At 38.2% G+C, this 27846-nt stretch overlaps 1 protein-coding gene across 1 annotated transcript in view; it reads right to left on the bottom strand.

Moving 5' to 3' along the window:
* The window catches only part of KIF13A (kinesin family member 13A), a 173462-nt gene extending 146215 nt beyond the window's left edge, over positions 1 to 27247 (bottom strand). Inside the window, 2 exon segments of the mRNA XM_016155861.2 lie at positions 26792 to 26882; positions 27103 to 27247. Of these exon segments, the coding sequence (XP_016011347.2) occupies positions 26792 to 26882; positions 27103 to 27157 (146 nt within the window). The 5' untranslated portion in view covers positions 27158 to 27247.
* Between the last annotated feature and the right edge of the window lie 599 nt (positions 27248 to 27846).

Here is a 27846-nt window from a genome sequence, read left to right as displayed (position 1 = left end):
AAAGAACACAATACTGTTGGCTGTGAGTGACTAAATACGTGGGCCATCGCAAACCACTACTATGGAGCTGCACTCTGCCAACCATCCACTTTACTTATCTGCTCTGACGCAATTCACCCTATGCTTCGTTTTTTATAACAGCTTTATTGAGACATAATCCATATATTATGCAATCTGCCCATTTAAAGTCTACAGCTTAACAATTTTTAGGATGTTCACAGAGTTGTATAGTCATCACCACAATTAATTGTAGAACATTCTCAGCATCCAAAATGAGACCCCATACCCATTTGCAGTCACTCCCCATTTTCCCGCAGGTCCCCCAGGCCTAAAGCAACCATCAATCTACTTTCTATCTCTATGAATTTGCTTGTTTTGGACCTTTCATATAAATGGAAGCATACAATATGTGGTCCCTAATGGCTAGTTTCTTTTACTTAGCATAATGTTTAAAAGTTCATTCACGTTGTAGTATATACATCAGTACTTCATTCCTTTTTATTGCTGAATAATATTCTATTGTATAGATATACCACATTTTCTTTAGCTAGTCATCAGTTGATGGGACATTTGAGGCCTCATTTCATCAAATCTTTTTTTCTTAAAATAAAATTTTTTAGCCTTCCAAAATATTTTTATGTATAAGTTTTCTAGAAGCAATTTGGCAGTTGATATTTAAAATTTAAGTGTTCATATCCTTTTCCCTAGGTTTCCACTTCAAGGCAACCACATATGCATTCACATGGAAAGAAAGGCATTATTCTATGAAGTTAAAAAGTAGGTTAGAGAACAGTTCATATAGATGATCTTATTTATGTAAAATTATATATGCACATACACAGACACACAGGTGCCTGAATACATATGCAAATTCTCTATTTCTTAGAGGATATACTCCAAACTTTTAAAAATGACTGTCCTTAGGGAGTAAAAGGGAAGGGAGGAGATTTCTTGTTTATCATTTATTCTCTCAACCACCAGCAGGAAAAACCAACAAAACAAAACTTTAAAGTCCCCATCTGATAGGTATCACTTAACAGAAGTGGCAACAAGCCCGTAGAAACTTAAACAATTAACCAGATCAGCATTTTGAACAGGTAATAAACTCCTATGGTCAAGAACTAGTTCATCTTCCCCTGCTACCTTTTTGGTGGAAGGTCCTAACGTCTTAACAAATACCCTCATTCCTTAGACTTAGGATAGTTGCTCAATAAATGCAGCTTACTAAAATGCTATCAGCATTACATTTGAAATATAATATACAGCATAATCCAAAATATAGTATTAGGCTTCTTCAAAAAATCTTTTCTTGGCTTTCATACTAATTACCTGATTTTGTATTATTTTCAATATTATATCTTCCTTTATATTATATTTAAGACATTTTCACAATAGGTGAATTATATTAATTCTTTCACCAAAGCTCAACTGGTTATTATATACATTTTTACAAGGACTTTCATATTATTCTTTAAATTCAGAATCACTGAACGCGAAAGTTAGAAGACTTACATGTGATCTGGTGCCACCTCCTCAATTTACAAACTAAGGCTGGTTTCCACAGATGTTAAGTTACTTGCCAAGGTCCTTCAATTTGTAGCCAAGCTAGGATTAGACCGAAGAACCTGGGTTTCCAACTGTTTTTACTTAAACATTAACAACAACAACAACAACAACAACACATATATTCTACCAATCCATTTAACAGCTACTCTGCTTTCCTTCACTTTCAATCTACTTAGCTGTGTAAGTGATAGGGTAAAGTTTCATGTGGATCCCTCCCACCACCACCACACACACCAATCTGGATATTTGGCAAAACAAATGACATATACAGTAAGTAAAATCTTCCCTATAATTTCCACAAGTATACTTTAACAAGCTCTTTTCTTCAGCACACACAACACTACACATTCACTACACTGTTTGTAATACAAGAGTACAAGAAGTAGCTATTCCACAGTCTAGCAATTTGAGGGTGGATGGCAAACAAAGCAAGTTGATAGGTTCAGCACTGGACACCATTCCAGGCACTCTTCAAGTGTTACTTCATGTAACCCTTACCTCCACCTAAAGTAGATACCATCCTATCCTCACTGACGAATGAGGAAACTGAGGCATGGAGAGGACAGGTAACTTGACCAGGATCACACGGGAATATGTGAAAAAGCTGGGATTTGAACTCAATCTGGCTCTGGAGTCTGTTATGCCTTTTTGACTCTGCTCTGATGAGTCCAATATGAAGAAAAATTCAGTGTGGGCATATCCTCTCAAAGACTGTCATCCACGCAGCTATGAGTGCCACCTCATTCTGGTCCTCTCTTTCCAAATTAATTAGTAAAGTCTTATCCATCATCTACTTCTTGCTGAGTACTATAAGATCAGCCAAGATGGAAATGCAAAATTTAAGAGAGGATCTCAATATGCAATACATTTACAATCTAATTATGGGGGCGAGTTATGTCTAAATGAAATAATTAGTGAATGTAGTGTTAGGGTTATCACAATATTTAAAGACATTATGTGTATGGAGTATCTAACAGCCAGATAGAACTTTTTTCCTTACTATTCACATTGTCATGAAGTTTATCATCACAGGGGCTTCACATACTTTTCAAAAAGCTTTAAAAGAACATTATGATGTTTCTTTTAGGAAACATCAGACAACATTTTCAATAGTGAAATGTCTCTAAAAGCTGTCACCAAACCCTGCTATTGAAGCAGACTTCTCGTCCAGTAACCTGACACAGAAATAGAAAGCTCTTCATATAAAGACAACTGCCTCTACTAGCCGTTAAGATTTCATCTAGTTACAATTAAACCTTGTGCACAATGAGGGATTTAACCAAAAAATAATCACCAACCATTCTAATCAACTGTAATTTGTCTTCTGTGACATGAATTTCATCTTCTATCTCCAGATGATCAACCTAAATTTCTCAAAAGGGACTGAAGTGCCTTGCAAAAACTCTTCCCTGAAAAAATTTATCTCTGGACCTCCATTCCTCTTAAGCAGAAATGTTTTTTGCAACTGCTCTTTAAGAATAACTATATTTGCATAGGGTGTTCCGTACAGCACACATCTAACTCTGTATCTGGTGAAAACTAGATACAGCATACTTCTTAATATCTGAAAATTGTTAAGTAAAATGTCTATAAATATCCCAATACATAGTTTGTTACTTATAACATTGGTTCTCAAGCTATAAATAGTAAAGACTATTCTCTATAAATGTAGTGCAGCTGTTATTTGAATTATGAGAGGCAAAGTCTACCAAAAATTGGGTATTCAAACAGCAATATATTTTTTCCCATCAACTATACTTATATTAGATTAGGAAATTTTGTTCAATTCCATCATCTTCATCTTAAATGTAAAATGTGATATCTTCAATTAATTCCTGGTATATGACTTCTTCTTGTACTTTAATTTCATTTTCTCCATCTAATCCACTGTCATGGGTTTAGTCATAAAAACACTAAAGTCATTTTCATCCCCTATTTTTTTGAATGTGTAAAAATCCAACTATAAAATTATTTGGACAATGCTAACATTCTTCTGACATTTATTTCTAAATAAAAAATTACTATCTTTGTAAGCTATATACAAGTCATTGTTTAAGGAGCTACATACATCTGATCATTCATCCAATGCTTACTGCAGGCTTTGTGCTAGGTATACAATGACAACCAAAACTGGCACGATGCCTGAAGCTTCATGAGAGCTTCTAGTGACATTCTCATTTATGTTTAGAGAGCCTGCATGGAAAATTCAACCATACCAATACAAAACCATGTATTTTATGTATATTTGCAAACAACTCTTTATTAGTTGCGCTATATCATATTTGGGAGCAGCAAAGTAAAAAGAATTTTATAAAATATTCAATTGCCACTAAAAATAAAATTCTTGGAAGAGCAGATGTTTCTCTGTATGAACACACACGAGTTAAGAGTTGGAAAGCAGAAGAGGAAAAAATATATTATTCTTAGAAAAATAAAATGGCTAGAAACAAGCAGTCACTGTAACCAACCCTAAAACAAGATGATCTCAACACCTTCTGCATCGGTAGCTTTCTCTCCAATAAGTAGATATCTATGCCACCTTAAGTAGAGAAGATTCCTCTTTAGGTAGGATGGATCATTTTCAATTATATTTATATTACATCTCCACATTAACCCAACAATAAACATGAAAATCGAGGACATCTGATGGTAGGTTTCCTCATGTAATTAAAAACTTGTTGTTACCACTAGTCAACTCGCTCTCCCCAAGAGGATACGAGTGCATTATGCATACATTTTGAATGGCATTTATGATTACCCAACCAGGATTAAAAGTTGCCAACGTGGTAATATCATAAGAAAAGAACATGAATCAATGGGAAATTTAAAAAATTTTTCCAAAAGTGAGGAGCCATGTAAAATAATTTTAGATTTTGCTTTGTCTGAGAACATTAATGGATCAAATTCTGGGTACCAATGTTTGTTGGCTGAACTTAATAAATGAATAATAACTGAAAATAACAGGGTTAAACTTCAAAACTAATAAGTTTTTGTTAAGCAAAACTCTCCCCACAAATAACCTTTTTCTTTCTATATCCTAAATATGCATTTATGATGTGATCAGGCTAGCCAACAAATTGGTGACTATTTTAGAGTAATAACTTTTAGGACTACTGCGTGAGAGGTTAGTCTTATATCAATTATGGTTGCAGGGAGGTTACAGGGCACTCCTTTTCCTTTCCACAGGGGCTAGATAAGAATATCACCTGTCTGAAAGATGTGAGGTTTTTAAATTGATCCAAAAGGCCCACAGTTTTAAATGTTTGAGAAATACTTTGTATGTCATTCCTCAGGAAAGGAACGTAATTTTTCATAAGAATAAGTAAAGAATTCCCAGGAGAATAAGGGTAAGCAAAGAATTATGATGGAATTGTGGTGTCTATTATAGAATAGTGCATTAGAAACTGCAAAGCAAAAGCAAAAGGAGCTGGGAAGAAACCTCTACTGGGGTCACCACTAAGGAGAGAATTCAGAGTACTATGACCACAAATCCCTTCACTGTGCTTGTCAGTACCCACTCTTGCACTTCGAGGCTTCAAAGTGAAAGATACTAAACTCTTTCAAGAAGCTTACCATGTAACTGTTTTTAAAAATTATAAAAAACCAAATAGTCAAGATCATGGTCAAAACTGTTTAAATAACATTAAAGGGGGCTGAAGTTAAGACAAGTATCAGAGAAAGATTCTTAGAGGAGGATGCATTCTGAATTATCTAAAAGGTTAAACTAATGAATGTGAATTTGTGGAGAGGAGGATAAAACAAAATTAAAACTGGAGAAACTAAGGAAGTAAGAACTTGAGTATGCAATTCAATGAGATCTGGGCATGGCGAAGGGATGGACTTTGCTGGAGTAGGGTTTGTGGGGGCTGATAAGGAGCTGAGATTATCAACGTGGGAGGAAGCAACTGATGTGGAGATAATAAAGCAAGTTATTAAGATAAGAGCTAAACCAAGCCCCAGGAAGCATGTCAGGGACCAGAAATCACCACATGATCAGCCCAATAAGCACCAAATATATTTTAAGCTCTTTATACTAACCTTGAATAAGGCAAACTGCACTTACAATATGTTACCAAGTGACTACCATAAATTAAAGAGACTAATCAAAATGACTATTTAAAATTCTGGAAATCTAATGCACAAAATGGTGATTATAGATAAAAACACTGTATTGTATACTTGAGAGTGCTAAAAGAGGAGATCTTAAATGTTCTCACTACAGAAAAGAAATGGTAAATGTGATGTGATGGAGTGTTAGCAAAAGCTACTGTGCTGATCATTTGGCAATACAAAACTGTATCTAACTAACAACTTCCACACTTTAAACTTACACAATGTTACATGTCAATTATATCTCAATAAAGCTGGGGGGGGGAAGTAACTGTATTTAAGGTAAAGAGATTGTTGAGTACTTTGTTCACTAAATTACACTATAAGAGGATAAGAGTTTCATCCAGGGCTTAGTAACAAGAACTGCTATATTCTTTGGGGCAATTCATTTGTTTTCTTCTTACAGATAATCATAAATTACAGTGTTTTCCTCTTTGCATGGGCTTCCTCTAGACAAAATGAGGTCTACCTCCAGCAACCACATGGATGTTACCATGTACAGTAGGTGTCTTATCCCTTGTTTCAAATGATTTATTCTCCTTTCACCTGGATATTCTTCCTCTAATTCCTTTGTTCCAGCCTATTCTCTGGAGCACTCAGTGTGTGGTTGGTGATACTGTCTTTCATTCACATTTTAACATTTTAGAATTAGGATACATCTTACAATCGAGGTTTAATGTTTCAATTAGTGACACTTTTCCTTTCTTGGTGACACCCAAATTTTGATGTCTTACAGTCGCTAACATTATAGATTCAGTGAAAATGTGGTAATAAATTGAAGAACAGACTTGAAACAGCCATAATTGGTCAGGTTTTTCCTGCAAAGACTGAGACACAGGGGAGAAGCAAGGAGTAAACCACAAAAGAGGCCATGAAAGACAATAGCACAAGGAAGATCTGTGAAAGCACATGGCGATGGAGGCAAAACAAACAAACAAACAAACGAACAAGAAGAGGGCACAGGCCACAGAGACAAGCACAGCCAGAAAGATGCAGATGCCACAAAGGCTCAGTTGGGGGACAACAAGCTAGACACAGCCATCTGTACCTTGGCCCCGTCCTGGGGAACAGCTGATGCTGGTGTGGCCACAGCATATCTGTTTGCCTGAGTCTGGAGGTCATCCACAGGCACCTGAGGCAGCTTGGTCACAGAACTGTCTATTCTGGCCTGACAAATTCCCCATGGTCCTCTCTCCCACTTTCCTCACACCTTCCAGATGTTGGAGGTATAACATAGCCAATCAATTGGAATTGTCTTCATGCATGGCTCAAATTCAGTTTTGTCAATTAGTGCTGGCTTATTAATGACAATGCGGTGAGCAGAATCAAGCTAACATTATCAGCCAGCCCCAAGGTGTCTTACATGTATGTATGATTCAATTATTTAAATTGCAGGTCTGTCTGTCCTCTCTCCCACTGCACAATAAGGTTCAATTTCACAAAGACAATCATTTATTCCAAATAGTACAATGAAAAAATCACTGGGTCTAGACATCAAAAAGTTTGGCTTCCCTTTCAATATTGTGACCAATAGAAATGGGGTAGAGAGGGAGAAAAGAGTGGCATGTGAATTAATGTAAAGTAACAATAGGAAAAATATATAATACCAATGACTGCAAAAGGGCCCAAGAGAACTATCTGGGTGATGGAAATGTTTTATATCATAGCGGTGGCAATTACAAGGGTGAAAGCCAACATAAAAACTCAAGAAGGTATATACTTAAAATGGGTGCATTTTGTTGTAGGTAAATCATACCTCGATAAAGTTGATTTTAAAGAACATTATCCAGGAACCAATTGTTCAGTTTAGAGTAAATCAGCTCTGTTAACTCTGTTTCTTCTCCTTTAGTTGTTCATATTGTAGCCACCTAATTCTCACAAAACACATTTGAAGAATGGCAGACAAAATGAAAATGATATTCAAATAAGTCAGTTTTTCTACTTTTTACAAGCTCAGATCATTCACTTGGCATAAAAAGATATTTTTTTAAATCTTATCTTTAGTTCTCAAAAGTTGACATCAGGAAACTGTGCCTTATTCCCTATTGCCCTCGAATGTAGAAAAAGCAAAGAAAATAAAAAGTACTAAGCTTAATCACTGGATAAAGGACAAGTAAATCATATTCATAAAAACAGTAAAAAAACCTCAGGGTTATATTGAAGAGGATAAGTGGAATGCTATCAAATAAAATACTGATGCTGCTTTCTTGAAGAGAACCCCAGAAGTTTAAGGGGTTTTTGGCAATAACATATAAAACTGGACAAAAAAGATCCTAGCCTGGCAAACTTTTCATGGGCTTAGGTTATTACCAACTGTGGAGCTTCAAAGCTAGAATAATTTTGTCCCAGATAAAGCCATAAAGCCATACAAACCATCCAAAACTTGACCATCTGAGAATAATATTAAAATCATAGATGAGGAAGAATAAGGCCTTTGTTCTATTTGATTCAAATCTCCTAAAGACCATTTTATTAGCCATGAGTTCAACAATTAGTGAGAGAAACAGAGTTCAGACATAGAAACTGGTTCTCTGGTCTTTACAAAATTCACATAGCTTTTACTGAGTCAAACGTTCCATTCTCTTTTTAGAAGCAGGAAGGAAAAAAAAATATTACAAGTGACTCAAAACAAAGTAATTTGCTTCATTAGTGAGATGTTTTCAGAGCACAGCCACTGAAGACATTGATATTAAAACTTATTACTTATCCAGTAGCTTTATTATCAGAGTTGATATCAACTTTGTTGTTCTATTTTAGATTATCTTTGTGGTCATAATTTTAGATTAAGGAATAACCACACACTCATCAAATTAAAAAGAAGTACAACAGTGGGGTTAAAAACTTTCAAATAAGTAAGTGGTAGGATAAAGGTAAGGTTAAAATGAAAATTATCAATGTTGACTCACAAAAAGTGTGTATATATTTAATTCTACCTCTAAAGTGGCCTAACGTAGCAACATTAGTACTCATGAGAGATGACCTGGTACATCCATTAGAATTTGTCCCTAATGTTCTTTTCTACAAAATGGAGTTATATCCTAAAACAGTAAGTATTCGTTATTCTGGAATGTATTTTTGCCAGTGAGCAAGTACACGTTCAAAAGTTCTGAGGTGTAGCTGGAAGAATACATTTAAGACTCTCACTGGTCAAGAAGTGACAATTTGAGCATTTACAAAAAAGGAGGGTATGAATAACAAGTGTCTACTAAGTCTAATCCAAATACAACACAATGCTTGTTTCAACAGCGATCGGGCAGATTTGCTTGACCACATGCACCCCCATCAGATAATTTAGAGATAATTTGTTGTTCTTATTATCACTGCAAATCATACTACGTTGGCATCATCTTTGTCTGATGGTTTTTACTACTGGATTTGTAGGAATAATAATGCACTAAGAAAAATAGCTAACACATTATTTACCATGTGCTAGAAATTATTTAAAGTGCTTTATCTATTTTACACAAAGTTGGAAATTAAAACACACTGAGGTTAAGCAGCTTGCTCAAGATCATACAGCTAGTAAGTGCAGGGCCCAAGGTTCATACCCAGGGGGCCTGGACTCCAGAACTCATACTTCTCAAGCTTCTTCATCAACAGGGAAGGAAAATTCTAAATATGCCAGTGGGATCTAGTCTGGCTTAGCGGACATTCTGTTTCCTTTTAGTACTGAGTACACCTTCTCAGAGGACAGGCAGACTGAGGAGGGGAAAACTTTGGTGAAGGGAGATTAAAGGTAACGCAGAACCAAAGAAAAAAAGAAGTCAATGAGACAGAACTTTGACCTGGACTGCTTTGCTAAACTTAGTATTCTAAAATTTTAGGCAGTGTTACAGTCTACCAGCAGTATGCAACTGCAGTATTTTTGTAACCTTAAGAGATAATAAATTCTTCATCTCAGTAGTATAAAAAATATGCACAGAAAAAGGGAAATGCATCAAAATGTTAACAAGATGATGTGCAAATTTTATTTTATCTCTACTATCCTACATTTTCTAAGTTGTTTAACAGTGAATAGGCAATACTTTTATATTCAGGGAAAATTGTATATCAAAAAGTCACTGGAGAGTTCAAAAAGAGAAGGAAGGATATATGCTTCTCACTTCACCTGTATGATGAAATCTTGAGCCATGCAAAAGTTAGCTGCAAGCTCCTAAAAAGTTAGTCGCACAGACACTTAGATTAAAATACCAGAAGTAGAACTGTTTTGTTACTTTCTCATTTTAGAAGAGTATGAAGAAGGAAAGATAGCAAGAGCCTACCTCACACTCAACTGCTCAAGGATCGGAGAACTAAATGTGTCTAAAGCAGAGAAAATTATCTGAAGCCTTCATGGAAGGACTGTCGGTTTTAGGAACTAAGATGCTTGGTTATCTCCAGTCATGAAAGAGCCCATCATACAGACTGCCATTAGCAACAACTTCCTATAAGCTGCCGCCCATCTTTCACTCCCCACAGGTAAGATCTGCTGCATGGGTTTTTCTCTTGCTCTTAGCCACTGAGTCTTCTGCCTTCCTGCTCTGATTTCTGAACAACAAGGCTTAGCCATGGGACTATGACTCAATTTTAGCAATTGTTGGGAAACATATTAAAAGTAACTTGTTAATAAGGAAATTATTAAATAAAATCTGTTATGGCTTACTTAATAATTTAATAAAATCTGTATATAGTCTTGATAAAGACTTAATAAAGTCTGTAATGGCTTATTTAAAAATATAAATAAAATAGATTCAAAACTATCCCTGTAAAATGCCATTCTCACATGACTTCCATTCCAGTGTGCGTTCTTAGACAGCAGGCTATGAATGTCCTGCCACCTTCAGTACCCCTGGTGGACTGATATACTCAAGAGCATCATTCAATCTGTATGTTTCAGAGTTTTAAAAAAAAAGCTGACACTTGCCACAAGGGCAAGTGAAAGATAAAGCATCAACTCAACCACCATTTAGGGGCCAGAGACTGAGAGGTGCAATTACCCACCAGGAGAAAGAAGAGTAAGCAGGCCTGCAGCCCCTGGCACTCACAGAGCTGTCCCAGATGAACAGGAACCAGACTCCAACATTTTCCCTCTCTTTCAAGTCTGTCCATCCACCCCTGACTCACAGCAATGCCAACCAAGTCAAGTTGGTGTCGGGTGCATCCACAGCTGGAACAGACAACAGCTCTGGCAATACAGGAAGTGAAACATACATAAATAATGTGATGACTTTGCCTAGGACAGGATTCTCTTCCACTGGTTATATAGAACTTGCTGCTGAAGCTATATAGATTGTGCAGCAAATATTAAAAATGTGAATTTTGTCAAAGTTTGGGTGACCCCTCAGCTGAATCAACCTCTATCTTCAGCAGTGCTAAAAGAGATGGCCTCTGTGTGTCAACCTCAGGCAACGGTAGTCAAAGCTGTAAGTGGCCAGCTTTGTATTGCCTTATCCAAAAAAAAGCCACACAGCAGTGCAGAGCCTGTAATTATGTAATAATTTAATGTGGAAATTAAAGGTTTCATAGGGCCCAGTCTAGAGGAGGCAGAACCACAAGTAACATGAGGGATACAGCCTGAGGATCAAATAACACTCCACCCACAAACTGTACCAAGACACAGTTCTTCTTACAAAATGCATATCCATCTCTCTCATGGTATCCAATCACAAACATCCAAAGGGCACCTGTGTACAGGCATGTGCCAGCTGCTGGGGGAAAGGAGTAGGGAAGAAACAGAAGATAAGTAAGACAAGGGGCTCTGCTCTACAGTTTACAGTCTAGCAAAGGTGATAAGCCATTTGCACAAATTCTAGGGACACAGAGTTGGCCGTTAGCTTTGACCTGTGTTTGGAAACATTTACTCATTACTCCCTCCATGACTGAACTCACAGAGCTATAATGAAACTTTAGTATGAATGTCAACGCATTTTACAAGTATCATTCTTCTTGTAAACAAACAAACAAACAAGCATGCATGAACACAAGCAAAATATTCACAGTAAGCTGTGCCTCTAAACAATAAAACATTCTAGAAACTAGTGAAGGACCAGAAGACTAGAACAGCTCTTTACAGACCCATGGTTCCTAAAGCATGTGACCAGAATCCCTGAGGCAGCCTCTTCAGAGCATACCTGCCCAACTGTGCCCACCCTCCCTGTGACTTTTGGGGTGGAGATGGCAAGTGAGAGGTATACTAGGACAAAGGCACCACATGATTCCTACATGCTTTATCTCCTCTCCACCATCTACAGAGCTCCTCAATTGCCAATGGAAGCAAAGATGATTAAACAGTTTATTAAGTAAAATGTCAAGCTGCTTCCCAAAAGTCCAGTCCAATATCAAGGCTGTAATTTGGCCAAAAAAAAAAAAAAGTGCTTTAAGTTCTGAAGATGATGTACCCTAAAGATCATTCTCTACGCTGATGTAAAGCAACGCAGAGACCTTTTAGCATCTGTCTGCTACCCCAGTTAGAGCGTATGAGGTGTTAGGCAGTTTCCACTTGAGGACTGGCTTCCATGCAACAGGTCCCAGAGCAGGCAGCACCAGATACTGGCCAGAGCTTCTGCCCCTTCTAACAATGGTCATGTAGGGACATTCAGTTATGACTCTAGTCCCACATGGCTGTGTGAATTAATATATTACCCTGCTGCGAAATGAGAAGTCTTTATCTTTAATATCATGCAAACAAGAAGCCACAAGCAACTGAAAAGCTTTCATGAGAAACAGCTTTTCAGAAAACTAGAAATGTGAGCACTATTATTTCTCCCCAATTTATAGGCCTCAAAAGGCCTATCGGATCCTAATCTACAGCTTCTCTCAATTCCACCTCACTTGCTAAAGGGTAGCTTAAGATGTCCAAACAACAGAGAGCATCTCTTGGACAGCTGTGAGGCAGGAGTCTTGATGCACAGGACTGCAAGGCTCTGGCTAGTAAGCATCTTGCACTGCACACACTATGAGAAACAAAAGTGCTCTAGAATTGCCTCATGCTACCAAAGGGCTTGGTGAGACAAAGGAGGTGCCTTTGAAATAGGTAGCGTTGGTTTAAGTTTCTACATGTTTGAATCTGAACAAGAGTTTTCAGTCCTCTCTCAAATACCACATTACTCCTACTTGTCCAACTCTAAAGCAGATCAATCTGCTTGCATTTTCACAGGCAAACACATGTGAATAAGCTGACTTTCTACAGCACTCGTTTTTGTCTTTATTTAAGGCAACAGGTTTTGGCTACATGGATGGAGGAATGGCACCAGAATGAGAAACAGAATATTCACAACTTTTATGGCTATAACCTATTTCTGCTCAGCATTCAAACCAGAGCCTATCATCAACATCCCTAGAAAGAATTCATTAACTAAGAGGTTTGGGGTGAAGTTCCCTGTCACTAACACCCATAACCGGGGCTATCCAAGATCCAAAAAAATGTTTCTCTATTTTGAATTTTTAGAGAGGCCCTGAATCCATGTCTCCAGTATGATAAACAGAACAAGAGTCACCAGCCTGGGGACTGGGATGACAAATGGTTAACTCAAAGACTACATTAAACTTAATTGGGGGGGGGGGGGGGGAACCTGGTAATTAAAGCAGGTAAACTGCTGTAAGCAAGTAACTGATCTGAAATCTATTTACTTTCAAGTTGTCATTAGATCTCCTCTCTCAGAATCTTGGGGAAAAAAATGTTCCTCTGCACTCCGTATCATACCTAGAATGATGCTTTGACAGGATCTGATACATGCTGAATAACATGTGTCTGTCTAATCAGGAAGGCTGACTAATCAAGTAAAAGGCTTTATCATTCTAATTAAAAATTGAAGCTATCTAACACATACCTCAAATATTTTAAAACATCCACCCAATCCCCCATACCTGTCTTGGCCTTCTGCTGACTCAAAGGCAGCTTTGGGGAAGGGCTGGAAAGTCAAGGCCATCAGGACACTAGTTGTGCTCAGGGCCCTGCCAGTTTCCTTCCCATAATTTCTCCTCCACCCCACTGCCCCATCCTATTCCTTGCTTCCAGGGGTAGGATAAGGGGTGAAGCTGCAAAATGAGAGCACAGCTGAGAACAGGGAGAGGCAAAGAAGAGAAATGCACACCTGTCTTTTCCCCACTTACGTAGCCGCAGGCTGTGAATATTGGCCAAGATGTTTTATATGCAGAGAGAAAAAAGAAAAGCACAGTACACATTTCATGTCCATTCATGTAAATGTACAAAGTAATTAGCACATCAGAACATTTCATCTTCCTCTTTAGTTCTGGTGTATTTCTGCATACACACACACACACAGAATGGATAAACTGATCAAAATTTCTGAGAGGGCATACATCTCTCCTTTATTTAAAAGAATCACAAATATGCATGCATTTAGGATCACATGATATATTTTTTGATAAAAATCTTTCATAAAATGACTAGTAAATTCAAAGGAAACTAGAATGTTTCTAGGAAATAGTCTAAATATATTTTCTAAATTTTATCATGTCAGGAAAGAATGCCAAAAACCAAAAGATTATCAAAAAAAGATTCCAGGGATAAAATATAGTCACATAAGGAAGGGGTGCCAAAGAATCAGATACGCAGAAAAAAATGTTTCTCTATTTTGAATGTTTAATAGAGAGGCCCTGAGTCCATGCCTCCAGTATGGTAAACAGAACAAGAGTCACCATCCTGGGAACTGGGATGAAAAAGTCAATTGCCTCAGGAAGAAAAAAAGAAGTACAGAAACCCGGTATTACCGAATACAGTACTTCAGTGGCTTCAGACAATCATTTTCTCAGAAGTCAGTTTTCAACTAGGTAGTACAGTCTATGAATCCCCTATATCAACTAAAGCCTCATAATCACATATTCAATTAATTGAAATATAATTAAGTACAACAAACATTTATTGAAAATGTACTATGTGTACGGTAACAAAGGAGACCAGGGCCCAATAACAAGAACACAGAGTTGAAGTTCCAAAATTGGAGCTCAAGTCCCATCCCTACAACCCGCAAACAAGCCCCAACATTAGTCAGGTAGTTTGACAATAGGTGAAATTTCAGGCAGGCTATTTGCACTGAGCTTTTTCCCTGTCAGATACTATCCCACAGTTCTGGTGCATCCTGCCATCACACACCCCATTCTTTGCACATGCACTTTTAAAAACATGGCAAAGTTTTGTCAAGAACACTTACTTCTTACAGGTATTCACAATTTCTTGACATAAAATCTTTACCTACAGGAATGACTGCCAAATGACTAGAAACTAGTGAACACCTGTTACTGACAAAATATCCCTCTCAAAATCCATTGTGTTTATCTCAGCAAAGCCATGCTCCTGTGGTCTGTCAGCTAAGACGCTGAAGTATCAGATTTGACAATGCAAAGGTAGTCTTAAAGTGTCCACACTTAAATCAAAAGTAATCAGAAAATTCGTAACATTTACAATGAGAATTTTGAGACTTCCTTCTTTAATCACTCTTTTTAGGTGTTTATAAAAGAAACAAGGCCCAGGTCAATGAGCTTTAAATGTTCCACAGTAATAAAAATAATGAAATTGTCAACACAGTGTGTACCTGGTGCCAAGCACCACGCTAACCCTAATTCTGGGAGGTCTGTACTTTTATTACACCCACTCTACAAATAAAAAAACAAAGACATAAGGCTTAAGAGACTTGCCCAACATTTCACAGCTAGTAAGTTGCTAGTCAGTAAATTGCATAAGCAGTCTGCCTCCAAAGTCCACTCAGTGGCTCTTAGCTACTACACCATTCTATCACAATACTTGATAGTGTTTCACAGAACTAGTTATTCACAGCCAGCTGATGGCCACAGAAACACTGAAAGAAGCAAATAAAAGATACTCCTTCATTGAGAGTAAAAGCTCTGGCTCTGCTGCAAGGTAATTCAGAATACTTATGAAATCTTAAACTTTGTTTGGCTAACTTTTAAATAGACTGGTGAGGTAACTTCAACTTATCAAACTACAAAAGCAAAGATGTACTTGCCATTCAAAAAATTCAATTGTACACACAAATAAGGAGAACGCTATTCAATTTTTAAAAGAAAAAAAAATCCTCTAACAATTATAGTAAATGCTTTGGCCTAAAGAGCCAAGAGAGTCCAAGAGGCTCAAAAACTCTATTAATTGATATCCTATTAGACATCATGGATGTTACAGTCCAGGGGTCACACATGGTAGTGTTCCCATCAGTTCCCAGGAAAGGAAAAAATTAACAATGTGATAAGTTTTTTGTTTTTTTGTTTTTTTTACAAAATTCAATGTATCCAATGTTTCATTCTAATTATGTCCTTTCTTTTATTCTGTTAAGGGTCCTTTATTAAACGCAGTATCAAGATATAGTGGCGTTTTTTAGTGTGCTTCTGAGCACATGTAAAAGAAATTGGAAAGTCTGCTTATCCATTTTTTTTATTTCTACTGTTTTTTTTAAATTGTGGTTCTTAAGTCTAGGAACCAATGGTCAAGGATAGCTAGAAGTCACCCTTGGAAAACACTAGAAATAACAACTTGCCTAGAGAACTTTTTTTTTAAGTCCCTTAGGAGTAGAGTGGACCAGCAATTTTGGAAAATTATTTCCACTGAATAATCCATTATAAATATACAGACTAAGCTGGCATCCTCAAGAGAGGAATACAGTTCTAACTATGAAAGCCAGCAATACTTCAAGGCTTCAAAAAAAAACTTAAAAGTGGCATTACCATGGTAATGTTACCTATTTGTACTGTAATTCTAGATCAAAAAAGCAGATGTTTAAAACTGGATAAGGCTGCTCAAATTTAACACCATTATCTTGATAAGCTTTCCCTACCACACTTCTCCCTACTTAAAACATTACCCAAGAGAAACAAGTAATTTTAAAGATCTTTCTCAATAATGTAGCTGTTCCTTGTTATAATTTGCATAGTGAATACTAAGCTTTAATTACCTATATAAATAGAAGTAGTTACGAATAGAAAACAAAAAAGACAAAACAAAACAAAACACCCTAACAGTTTGTTATCCAATTTTTAAAAAGGCAATTACAATTGCAAGTTCAGCTGTAAACCTTTCTACATTCTGTTTAGCTGGGATAATAGATATGTATGCACACAAAGCATAGATTCTGAGGACTTGTTTTACTAACCTAGAGAATATAAGTATATTTAAAGGTTTGTTAATTGGATCAACAAACTACAAGTGTTTTATTGCTTGTGGTCTTTCAAAATTTGGGATAAATCTACTTGGTGCTTGTAACAGAAGGCCTGTGCAGAAATACAGCATTGTTTGCCCTTTCCAATTTTCCTGAGGCTCTCAGTTGGAGAAACATGAATATCTGTGGTCATTCAGGGTAGGTGTAACAATCTAGGGAGTGTTCCCTCAGGACAAAGAACCAACAACAAAGGGTAAAGCTTCCCTTAACTCAAAGGCTTCCTTCCTGTTCAGTCTTTAAAAACAAGGCTCCAAACATCTTCCCTGAGGGAACTGCAAACATCGAGCCTCTTCAGCAAAACTCATCGCACCTATGAACCAGACTCTGAAGGACCCTATAAAATCAGTAACTCTACTCTGCTTTCAAAAGAAAGGGTAAGAGGCACAAATCAGAGGGAAATACATATATATACTTACACATACACACACACCCCACCACCACCGCCGCCACCGCCACCATTACCGCTAGCACCCCACCTCCTCCCTCAGAAGAGTTCATCCTACCATAGAAGACAGGAAATACTGGGCATTAACAGTAGTTTAGTAAGGTTGAAACAGAATCACCAGAAACAAAACAAGCTGCCCAAAGAAGGTTCAAGCTAACAGCTCTGGAAACGTCACTCCTCACTTCATACATACATACTTATTGCATAAAAGAGCTGTATGTCTGCAAGAACAGCTTTAAAATCACTGGGTACCAAAAGAATGCAACTGTACAAGATAAACACTAGCTGAAAGGTCCAAACCAGATGATTTACAAAGCCCTGCAGGTACATGCAAAAGCTGCTGTCCTAGCCAAGGAAAGTGGCAGGTAGAGTATAAGGACCAAGGCTCCTCAGCTAGCTGATAATGACTGGATATCTGCTAGTAGTGGCTGTCTTATTTCACTTGACACCTTGGATTCTCTCATCAGTTACTGCAAGCAAACAGAGGCTACTGAGAACAGTGACCCCCTACAACCCTCATCTTTCCCTAACAAGTAAATTACAATGCAACCCATTTTGGCCCCTATAAATGTTAACTACTTACTTTTTTTGACTCAATTGTACATTTATGTACAGTTGGGATAAATGTGAACTTTAGAGCTTAAAAAACCTATGGATTATCTAGTCTAGCCCTCAATTTTACAGGCGAAGAAACTCAGATGGAAAGGATTAATGGCTAATTCAAGGTTACAGACCAAATTAGGGGCAGAACCAGGCAGTACCCAGACTTCCCACCCAGTTCACTGCACCATGCTGACTTTCTGCATAGAGAGGGTATAGGAGCTGAATGAAGTTGTAGGAATTGCCACACAGTACAGGGCCTGAAGCAGAGAGACCTGTGGTCCACAGGCCCCTAGAAAGTTAAAGACCCTATGTTTCCCAAGAAGTCAGAATCAGGTGAAGAGATAGACAAGTACCCTGCATCTAGACAATTTAGGTAATTCCTTTCCCTTCTGCCAAAATTCAAGTAAAAATAAAGAGGCATTTTGATTAAATATGCCTGGTTAGGAGTAGAAGGCTTTAGTTTTTAATGAGAAAGAATTTATTTAGCTATTTGAGACTTTATTTTCACACTAATACATACCCTTGACACAAGAAGGCCTATTCTGTCCAATACAGTAGCCACTTGCCATACGTAGCTATTTAAATTTAAATTAATAAAAATTAAATAAAATTTAAAATTCCATTCTTTGATTGCATTAGCCACATTTCTCAATACTCATACACAGCAAGTGGTTACCATATTGAACAGCAGATAAAACATTTCCATCATCACAGAAAATTCTATGGGAGTGGCTGCCCTAGGCCAGTGGTTAAAGTTTGATCCTGAGCTAACAGCATCATCTGGGAACTTGTCAGAAATGGAAATTCTCAAAACACACACCAGACTAACTGGATAGAACCTTTTGGCGTGAGGCACTCCTGATGATTTTATGCACATTAAAGTGAGAAACCACCGGTCTTGTTACTGCCCATACAAAATCACTTTTTCCCTGACCTAGTTCATACTTATATCTGAAAATTATCAACTTTTAACTTCATTATAATGTAAGAGCATAGTTCATAATGTTATACAATTTCAAAGACATGTTTTTATGTTAACGAGCTTGCTTAAGAAGAAATGCCCTTAATTAGCAAAGGATTTTAAAAATGTTTCGTGAAGATGATCTTATTCATAACAGTTAAGAGAAACAACTATAAGGTACAAAAATATATAGAAATGGTTAAAAATAATAAGTTTAAAGACACTATTGCATTATTAAAATTATAATTGTGAAAGCTATGTTGTGCGTCAAAGTATAAATGGGAGAAAAGCAAAACACAAAATTGTAATTACAAATAGTTGTTATATGGACAAGGGCAAAATTAAGGCAGATGAAAATCAAGAATAACTGATTTGTCAAGCTTGGCTAAGCAATGACCCTTCCTCCTTTTATTTCTGCTTCTTAGAGTTATGTGTGCAAAAAATATTTTAGAGAATCTAAGGAAACAATTTTTCAAAAAGATACAACTGTGTTTTTATGTGAAAAATCCACTGCAAGAACATTTGGTAAAATAGTTTTACAACTTTATCAATAATTCGCTGAATTGTTCACGTCATATTAATATGAAATAAAGACTGTATTCAAGCAAATGATGAGGCTTGGCTTGAAAGTCAAAGAGGATTTCTCCTCTTTTGTACACTTAGATCCTACAATCAAATATAAGAACTGAGCATTTTTACAAGTAAAATTTTAGAGCTATAAAAACTTGACTTTTTAAATTTAGTTTCTTCATAGTTTTTGAGTGGTAAAATGCCAAATAAACCCAACAATTATATGTTTCTCACATTTTCTTCTTATGTTTGCAAGTCTAAATTCCCAGAAATATTTTGTAGTGATCTTTAAAAAGATCCCACCTCTAAATCAACTCTTGATTGTTTTAATACACATTTTCATATAAATTTTAGCATTACTTTTATTGACAGCCTTGTTAAAGTTGTAAGTAACTTAATTTCTTACATTGTCAAGGTATAAAATAATCTTTCTGAGTGTTTCTGCATGTCTTGGTTTTGCTGCTATTCTGCTTCTTTTGCAATGTTCTCTAAACTTCTTTAAATTCCAAATGCATAAACACCTTCTCTACTCTAGCTCCTCAGAAGATCTGAGAAAAGGTAACTTTAGTTGAATGTCTTTAGGGAGCCTACTATTTAGCAGAAGTTTGTTCCTATAAATTTCTTAAAAATAGGATTCCATGGCATGTGTAATGTTATTGACAATTGGAAACAATTTAAGTTATCCATTTATTCCTAACTAGATTTTGCCAGAAGAAGCTGAGTTAAGTGGCAGGATAAACTGGCCAGTTTGGTATCATTTTGAAAAAATTTCCCAGCCCGAAAGGCATACACATTTTTAAATTAAAGGTGACTAAAAAATTTTTTTGAACTAAAATATCTGCAATAGTGATGCAAAAATAGGATTTTTCAAAATGTTCCAACTTTTTCTACTGACTACAATTCATTATCCTCATAAATGTGGGTAACTGAGAGTTTCCAAGGCAGCTACCACATTCAATTCTAACATTTACATATGCTCTTGAGAAAAAAGGAAATCATTATTTTTATTTCTATTGTTGGAAGTTAAATAGAAAAGGTATTTGACAGTTTCTAATAGTAATATATATATTTTTAAAAAATAGCAAACAGAATTTACAAAATGCTTTCTGTGTCCTGGTCATTCTTAAATCTAGGCACAGAGAACACGAAGATGAATCATACATAGTCTTAGACCTGGAGAACCCCCAGAGTCTAACTGGAACAGCTATACCCGAGAAAGGTCCTTAACATTAAAGACAGAGACCAACACAACAAACAAAACCATGCAATTTTATGGGGGAAAGAAAAGCAGACTATATAGAGGAAACGACTGTCAATGTCCTCAGAAGGAGAAAAATGCCACAACCATGAAACAAGAAAAGGATGCTATTTAAAATATACATACATATATATATATATATGTATGTATACACACATACATATATATAGTGAGAGAGAGAGAATCGGGGACCAAAAAAGTGCTCTTGGCATTTAAAAACATGATAGAAGAAAAGAAAAAATAAACCTAAGTGTAGGAAGATAAAGTGGAAGAAATCTCCCAGTAGGTGGAACAAAAAAACAAGAGATAAAAAGTAGGAAGTAAAAATTAAATAATTAGATGACTAGCAGGTTACACAGGAAACCCCATGTTAAAAAGTGTTACAAAAAAGAACAAAATAAAAGAGGAGAATCTGTTCATAAACTTATTCAAGAACTTTTTTAGAAACGAAAGACATGAGTTTCCAGATCTAAAAGGCCCACTATTGTGATTTCACCAAAAAAAAAAGGGGGTGGGGGAGAGAGAATATTCCACAAGATTCCAGAGAGGGAAAATCTAGGACACATCGAAAGGATTAGAAATCCAAATACCTTTGGACTTTTCAACATAAATACCAAAAGATAAAAGACATTAGAGCAACTGACATCTTTAATTTGATACCCACCCAAAGTATCATTGAGATGGGTAGGTAGAACCAAGATATTTCCATGGTTTCAAAAAACTACCTCGCAAGCACCCTTTTTCAGAAGCTACTAAAAGATGTGATATACAAAACTGAAGCAGTAAACCAAGAAAGAAAAGGAAAACAGAAACAAGAGATTCCATATAGGAGAGAGATAAAAGAAATCTTCAGAATGATGTATTGGAAACCCCAGGACGACAGCTAAACCAGGCAAAGAAGGCTATCAGTTCAAAAAGGAGCATGTTAGAAGGGTTGAGGAGAAACATCTCTAAGAAGATAAAAATCAAGAGTACTTAATATGTTTGAATGTCTTGAAACAAGAGTTAAGCAAGGGAAAAATAATTTAGATGTTGAATTAAGGATAAGTAAGGATAGAAAAAGCAACAAATTAAAGAAAAAGGAAAAAATAGAAATAATTGTTAACTCCAGGGAAAACAAAAAGTTCTATGATAGGAAAAGAGATCATAGAAGAGTACATGGCTCAACTGTAAACAGTGTTCTGTATAGTCATACAAGTAATATAAAATTACTATATAACTATACTGGGAAAATGGGGAATGGGAAGAATTTGGGGGTGGGACAGGGATAGGGCTCAGAAAGAGAACAAAGAGAATAAATCAAAAACTAGCACTACCAGGATGTTACACAGAAATATGGAGGGAAATTCCAAAAGAATGAGCTAAAATTGCTATACATGGTTGCCTCTGGGGAAAGAAATGAAGATGATTATTTTTTTATCATAGCCTTTATAAATTATAGAACTACTTTATACATTTATACACACACGCGCGCGCACACACACACCCAGAATCCAATCTCTTATCCACTAAACTTGCATTTTTCAAATTATAAATTTGTGACCTATTAGTGGGCTGTGAAATTAGATCAGTAAGTCACAACCATCATTTCTAAAATGAATGAAAACAGAAGGGGACAGAAAATAACAGACATACACATAGTACATATTTTCTTGAACCTTCAAACATATATACACACAGAGTTCAAAATGTAAAATATATTTTTAACTGTGGACTATGAACAAAAAAAATAACTTCAAAATCATTACTCTAGACTGCATTATAATTATTTTTTAGTCTTGTTTTTAGATTTCGACCTACCTTTATTTTAAAACAAAGAACTATGTTGACAACTAATAAAATATTCCATTATAATGCTCTTTAAATTCCCATTAATATCACGCATGAAGAACGTTCACTCCTGTAATAGTGAAACCTAAATATGTTTTGCTTTCTTATAATCGACTCTATAATATTTGAGCCAAAGAATAACAAAACATAAAAAGAATTCAAAGACATCCAAATAATTTTATAATGTGGAATATTATGCTTCTTGGGTGATTTTTTTAAATTTTGTACGACTTTCACTGATACTTAAATTTCTGGTTTACAGAGACACGTGAGCAAAAACACTGTCATTCTGGAATGACAGAGGAAAACAGTATGGAAACAAAAACTTGCAACATATAATGCATAAACTAGAAAATATATATATAGTTAACCAAGACGGAGCTTTTTTCCGCTGACCTTCCTCATACACTTTACAAAGTGTGGTGGACACCTTGAAGTATGGAAAATATGGGCAAGAAGTTAAAACTTTAATGCTATCTTACTAAAAGTCCAAATTTAGCCCAATTTTTCTTTTAACTGAGCCAGGTTATATATGCACATTTTTTGTGGATGCTTACCCTACAATTTACTTCTATAAAATAATCAAGAACAAAAACTTTTGTAGAAAGCACATTCCATTATCCTCTTTTTGGTGTAAAGCTTCACTTCCCAATAGTTATAAAGATCAGATTTATAAGCTGCTCGTCTATTTTTTAAAACCACCACTACCGTCCACACTGGATGTAAAAAGAAAGCGAATAAGTCTTAACATACTGGTTTACAGAAAGAAGAAATATTTGTCGAAATATACATAAATAATATATAAGTGTGTGTATATGAAAATATGCATGAATGACCATGGTTACCTTTTTTTGGAGAAGTGAGGAAATGGGGAAGGAATAGGAGGTAACAGCAGGGTGAGAGAAAGATTTTTCACCATAAATCTGTTTACACTCTGATTTTTTTAACTATTACCCATTTTAGCAAATTAAGAAATCTCATTCTATTTGCCCTCCTAAACTGCCTTGCTTCTGCATCCTACTCCGCATCCTGTTGGCATGTGCACCTGTGCATGCATGCACATTCTCACACACACACACACACAAACACACACACCCAGAAATAATTTGCGGCAGGTATGCTTTCACTTTGACAAAAAGGTCTTGCTCCCACTCTTGCAAAAGTGAACCTACACTCTTAGCACCCACATGACCAGCACAAATGTTACCTTCCTTTGCAGGTTTCCTGGACCCTGGGTCATTTCCACAGCCCTTCCTCAATGCTCCATCACACTGGGAACCTAAACACTACAGACATTTGCTGAGCGCCTGCTTTGAGCCAGGTGATGCTCAGGGGCATGGGACACAAAGGTAAGCAGGACAAGATACCTGCCTTCGCTGAGGTCACAGCCTCGAAGAGGAAACAGAAAGGAAGGAAGGAATTTCCAAATAATATGGCACATGTAAAAGCAAAAGTATAATCTACACAATCTACCGCATTCTGTTTTAACTATTTTTTCCTCCCTCTTCCCACATCCCTCAAAGGTAAGAGCCTGTGACACAGGCCCAGAGCTACTGGGCCTGTAGTTATCTTTGGATCTTCTGTGCCACTTATGGTGCCCGCCTGATCTCAAGGTCATACATGTCTCCTGCATAATAATGCAAGGGTGTTTCAAGAAACAAATTCATATATGTCTTAATGTTACAGAACAGTGATGGTATACAAGTCAACTATTAATCTGGACTTCTGCAGTATATTATAATCTTAAAATTTCAGGACCAAAACAAACATCTTTAACCTCAAAAGCCCTGTGATCTTTTAATCCTCACCATGTCGTCTTGGCTTTGATTTTATAAAAGGGGAAAATTATGAAAGCTAAGCCTGTCTATTTCTTTTCCTGGAAATAAATGCACTCTCACTTGTTTTTACTGGTAGGACTGAAAATTTTCACCCAATAATTTAAAATTTCTATTTCTGAGTAACGCTAACAATTTCCATAATTTTCAGAAAAATTGTATTTCTCAATTTGATGTACGTTTGCCAATATTAATTTAAGGACTTCTTATACTTCAAACCTTGGACTTCTAGGTAAGAAAAATAATATTCTTGCCTTTTCCAGAGCACTATCTCAAAACAAATGATAGAAATGACTTGCAAACATAACATGAAGTTCTGTCACAATTAATCAACCCAGAACCCAAGGGAGAAATTGTTTCTATTTTTAAATGCACTGCTGCTTTAAGGGAAAACCTGGTAGAGAAATATGAAGCCAAGCTGTACAATGAAAATCAAAATGCATTTGGTGTCTCCATCCTTGCAATACAGTAATGCTAATCTACAAGCAGCACTGTTGTGCTGACCCTTCTCGGTCTATAAACCAAATGATGGGTATCCAGGCAGAACTCCATAGAAAGGGCTCATCTACCACTCAAAGAACCAGATCTGTCAAGAGGACAGAACAAGAGAACACCCATTTTTCAATGCTATTCTTGTAGTTTCAAAGAAGAGGCTATTCCAATACACAAGCAGATGGATAAATCCCCACATCATCCTACAAATCTTTAGTTAAAAGATCCTGATTAGTAACTGCTGATTATTTATTATGTCTAACAAACTGTCTACCGTTATAATTTATATACAAACTCCACAAAATTAAATCTGTTTCTCCCCACAAATGACAAAACTTCATTTCATTAAATAGTAGCTAAAAGTAGCTTTCCTTATGGTTAAGAGTGACAAGGAGCAGGTGTCAAATCAGCAAGGAAAATAAAAGCAGCAGCTACGTAACAGGAGTTAGAATATTCTACCTGTTTCCCAGACTGCTTTGAAGAATCTGACCCAGCAGAATTTTTTTTCTGAAACAATATAAAAATATCCAGTTGGGGGTGGGGGGAAGGAGTTGGTGATCGAATTAGTAAAGTAAAATAGTTTACTTGCTATCGCCATGAAATATACAATTGCCCTGCTATACATGTATCTAAAATACTATAAATATTTAAAATGTATCTAAAAATATTATCCAAGGATATATTCATTATTGAAAAGTATTTAACACAACATTTTAACTTAGCTATTTACCATCACCATAAAAATTTGCTCTAAATACCAAAATGTTTGCAAACAGAATAAAAATGCTACTCTCAACATGAAAAGCAAAAAATTCCCCAATCTTATCTAAGTGTAATTTCTTCTCCAAAATTTGGCAAAGCTGTGCCTGAACCGGCCGCATGATTATAGAACAGAGGCAGTTGCTTCTTTTAGCGATAAAGTAACAAATCCTACCTCAGAGTTTCCAGCGGAAATCTCTTGAGAGCAAAAATCACTAAATTGTAGTGCATCAATCAACAGGTGACTTTCGGAAACACAAACTCATACTCATGTCCTAGAGAAATTAATTTTGACAAATATCCCGTTTTTTCTTTCCTATTTTTACAAGCTACGGCACTGCTGTATTGAATGAAGTCTGTTTTTTTTCCCCCTCATGGGCTTACCAGAAAAATGCCAAATATTCAAATTATTTTGGGGCATTTTCCCATACTGCTGAGTGGAACAGAGCAGAATTAATAAGGATCCAACAGTTACAACTTTTCAAATGCAAATATGTTGCCATCTAGTAAATGCAACCCCCTTTTATACATCCCCCCAGTGTCTACACAGCTCGGACACTACTTTTTGTTTCCTTGAAAACCAAAATTCCCGCAATACATTCAGGCATTATCTCAACCCAGCACCACCACCATCACCAACAACAACAAAAAAGATTTTAAATGGCCCAGGCCTGAGCCTACATCGTACAAAAACTGTTTTTGCTTTATTGCGGGGTCTCCCTTCATTTCACATACGAACTCCCTAAACAAGCCTGCCAAACGAAGCAAACACTGCTGTGATAGAAAAAAACCTGAGGCACTGGGTTCCACAGAGAACAAGGCCTTGCGGTGGTCACTTGCCCCCTCAGGCCTCCGTTTTCTTATCTGTAAAATGTGGCCACTGGACTAATCACCCCTAGGGTCCCATCCAGCCCCTCTCCGTCTGGGTGCCTAGAGGCCGACCGGGGACACAACTGACTAGTGCTAATCTCTGGCCAGGGTGCCCAGCCCGAAGCCGCGCTATAGCGGAGGGGACGTGAGAGGGGGGAGCAGGGGTAGGAGAAGAACTTGGACTTGCAACAGCTTCAGACAGGAGCCTGCAACAAACTTGAAGCCGTCCTCCTAACAATAGAAGAGAGCACTCCCGTTTTCCTGGCTCAAACTTGCAGACTGCGGGGTCGGATCCTCCTCCCGCCCTCTCCGCGCCCGCGTTACCTTTCTCCCTGTTTGGTGTTAGAAGGAGGAGGGTGCAGGACCGTTTGATTCCCTTCCATCTCCACCACGCATTTGGTGTTCAGTTCCAGTTCTGAAAGCACAGAGGGACGCGAACGTTGCAAAGTGGAGCATCCCGGCCGCACGGGGTCTCCGGGGAGGCGGCCGAGCCCGAGCCGGACCCCGGCGCCGCCTCCGCCCGGCTCTGCGGCCTCGGCTGCGCGCTCGCCGCCCAGCCCCGCGGCCCCGCAGTTTCCAAAGTTGCCCCCGCCCTCGGCCCGACCCCGGACAGAAACGAGCGGAAAGCTCCTCACCTCGTCGGTTCATGGGCCGGACGCGGACGGCAACTTTTACCTTGGTATCCGACATGTTGACGGCGCCCGCTCGGCCCGAGGCGGCGCCTCACGCGAAGCGCCGCCGCCGCTGCCGCCGCCGCCGCCGCCGCGCCCCCCGAGCGCGGCCGCCGCCGCCGCTCCGCCGTGAGCTCCGTGAGGCAGCGCCGAGGCGCGCGGGCCATCCCGGGGGAGCGCGACGCGGGGCACGGCCGCGGCCCGGGGAGGGGCGGGCGCGGGGCGGGGCGCGGCGGGCGGGGAGGAGGCCGCGCGCGGGCCCAGGCGCCGCTCTAGCCGCGCGGGCGCAGCCGGGCGCACTGAGCCGCGGCCCCTCGCGGCCGCGCCGGGCCCGGCCGCAGCGCCATCTTCCGCGCCCCGCCCGCCACGGCCCCGCGGCTCTCGGAGGCCCGACTTGGCCGCGCGCGGCGCCCCGCGGAGAGCGGCGGGGGCCTGGCCGCGAACGGGGCTCGGGGGCCGGGGCGGGACGCCGGGTGTCCCCGGGCGCGCTCCCGGGCCTGCACCGGCGCCTGCGGGGGGTCGCACGGGGACCGCCGTGCACCCGAGGCACCTTCTGGGGCCGCTGTCACCGCAGACCCCGAGCCCGGGGCGTGCCGGGTGGGCAGGCCTTACCCACGGACCCAAACGCGCCTCGACCCAAGTGCCCGCACGCCGCCCGCTCCGCCTGCCTCGCGCGGTGTTTTAAGATCTTTGTGGGGAACCGAAGCT

The sequence above is a fragment of the Rousettus aegyptiacus genome, unplaced genomic scaffold (assembly GCF_014176215.1).
Source record: "Rousettus aegyptiacus isolate mRouAeg1 unplaced genomic scaffold, mRouAeg1.p scaffold_m13_p_1, whole genome shotgun sequence".
In the NCBI taxonomy this organism is placed as follows: Eukaryota; Metazoa; Chordata; class Mammalia; order Chiroptera; family Pteropodidae; genus Rousettus; species Rousettus aegyptiacus.
Note: the sequence above shows the minus strand (reverse complement) of the source record. Positions and strands in the feature narration are given on the sequence as shown.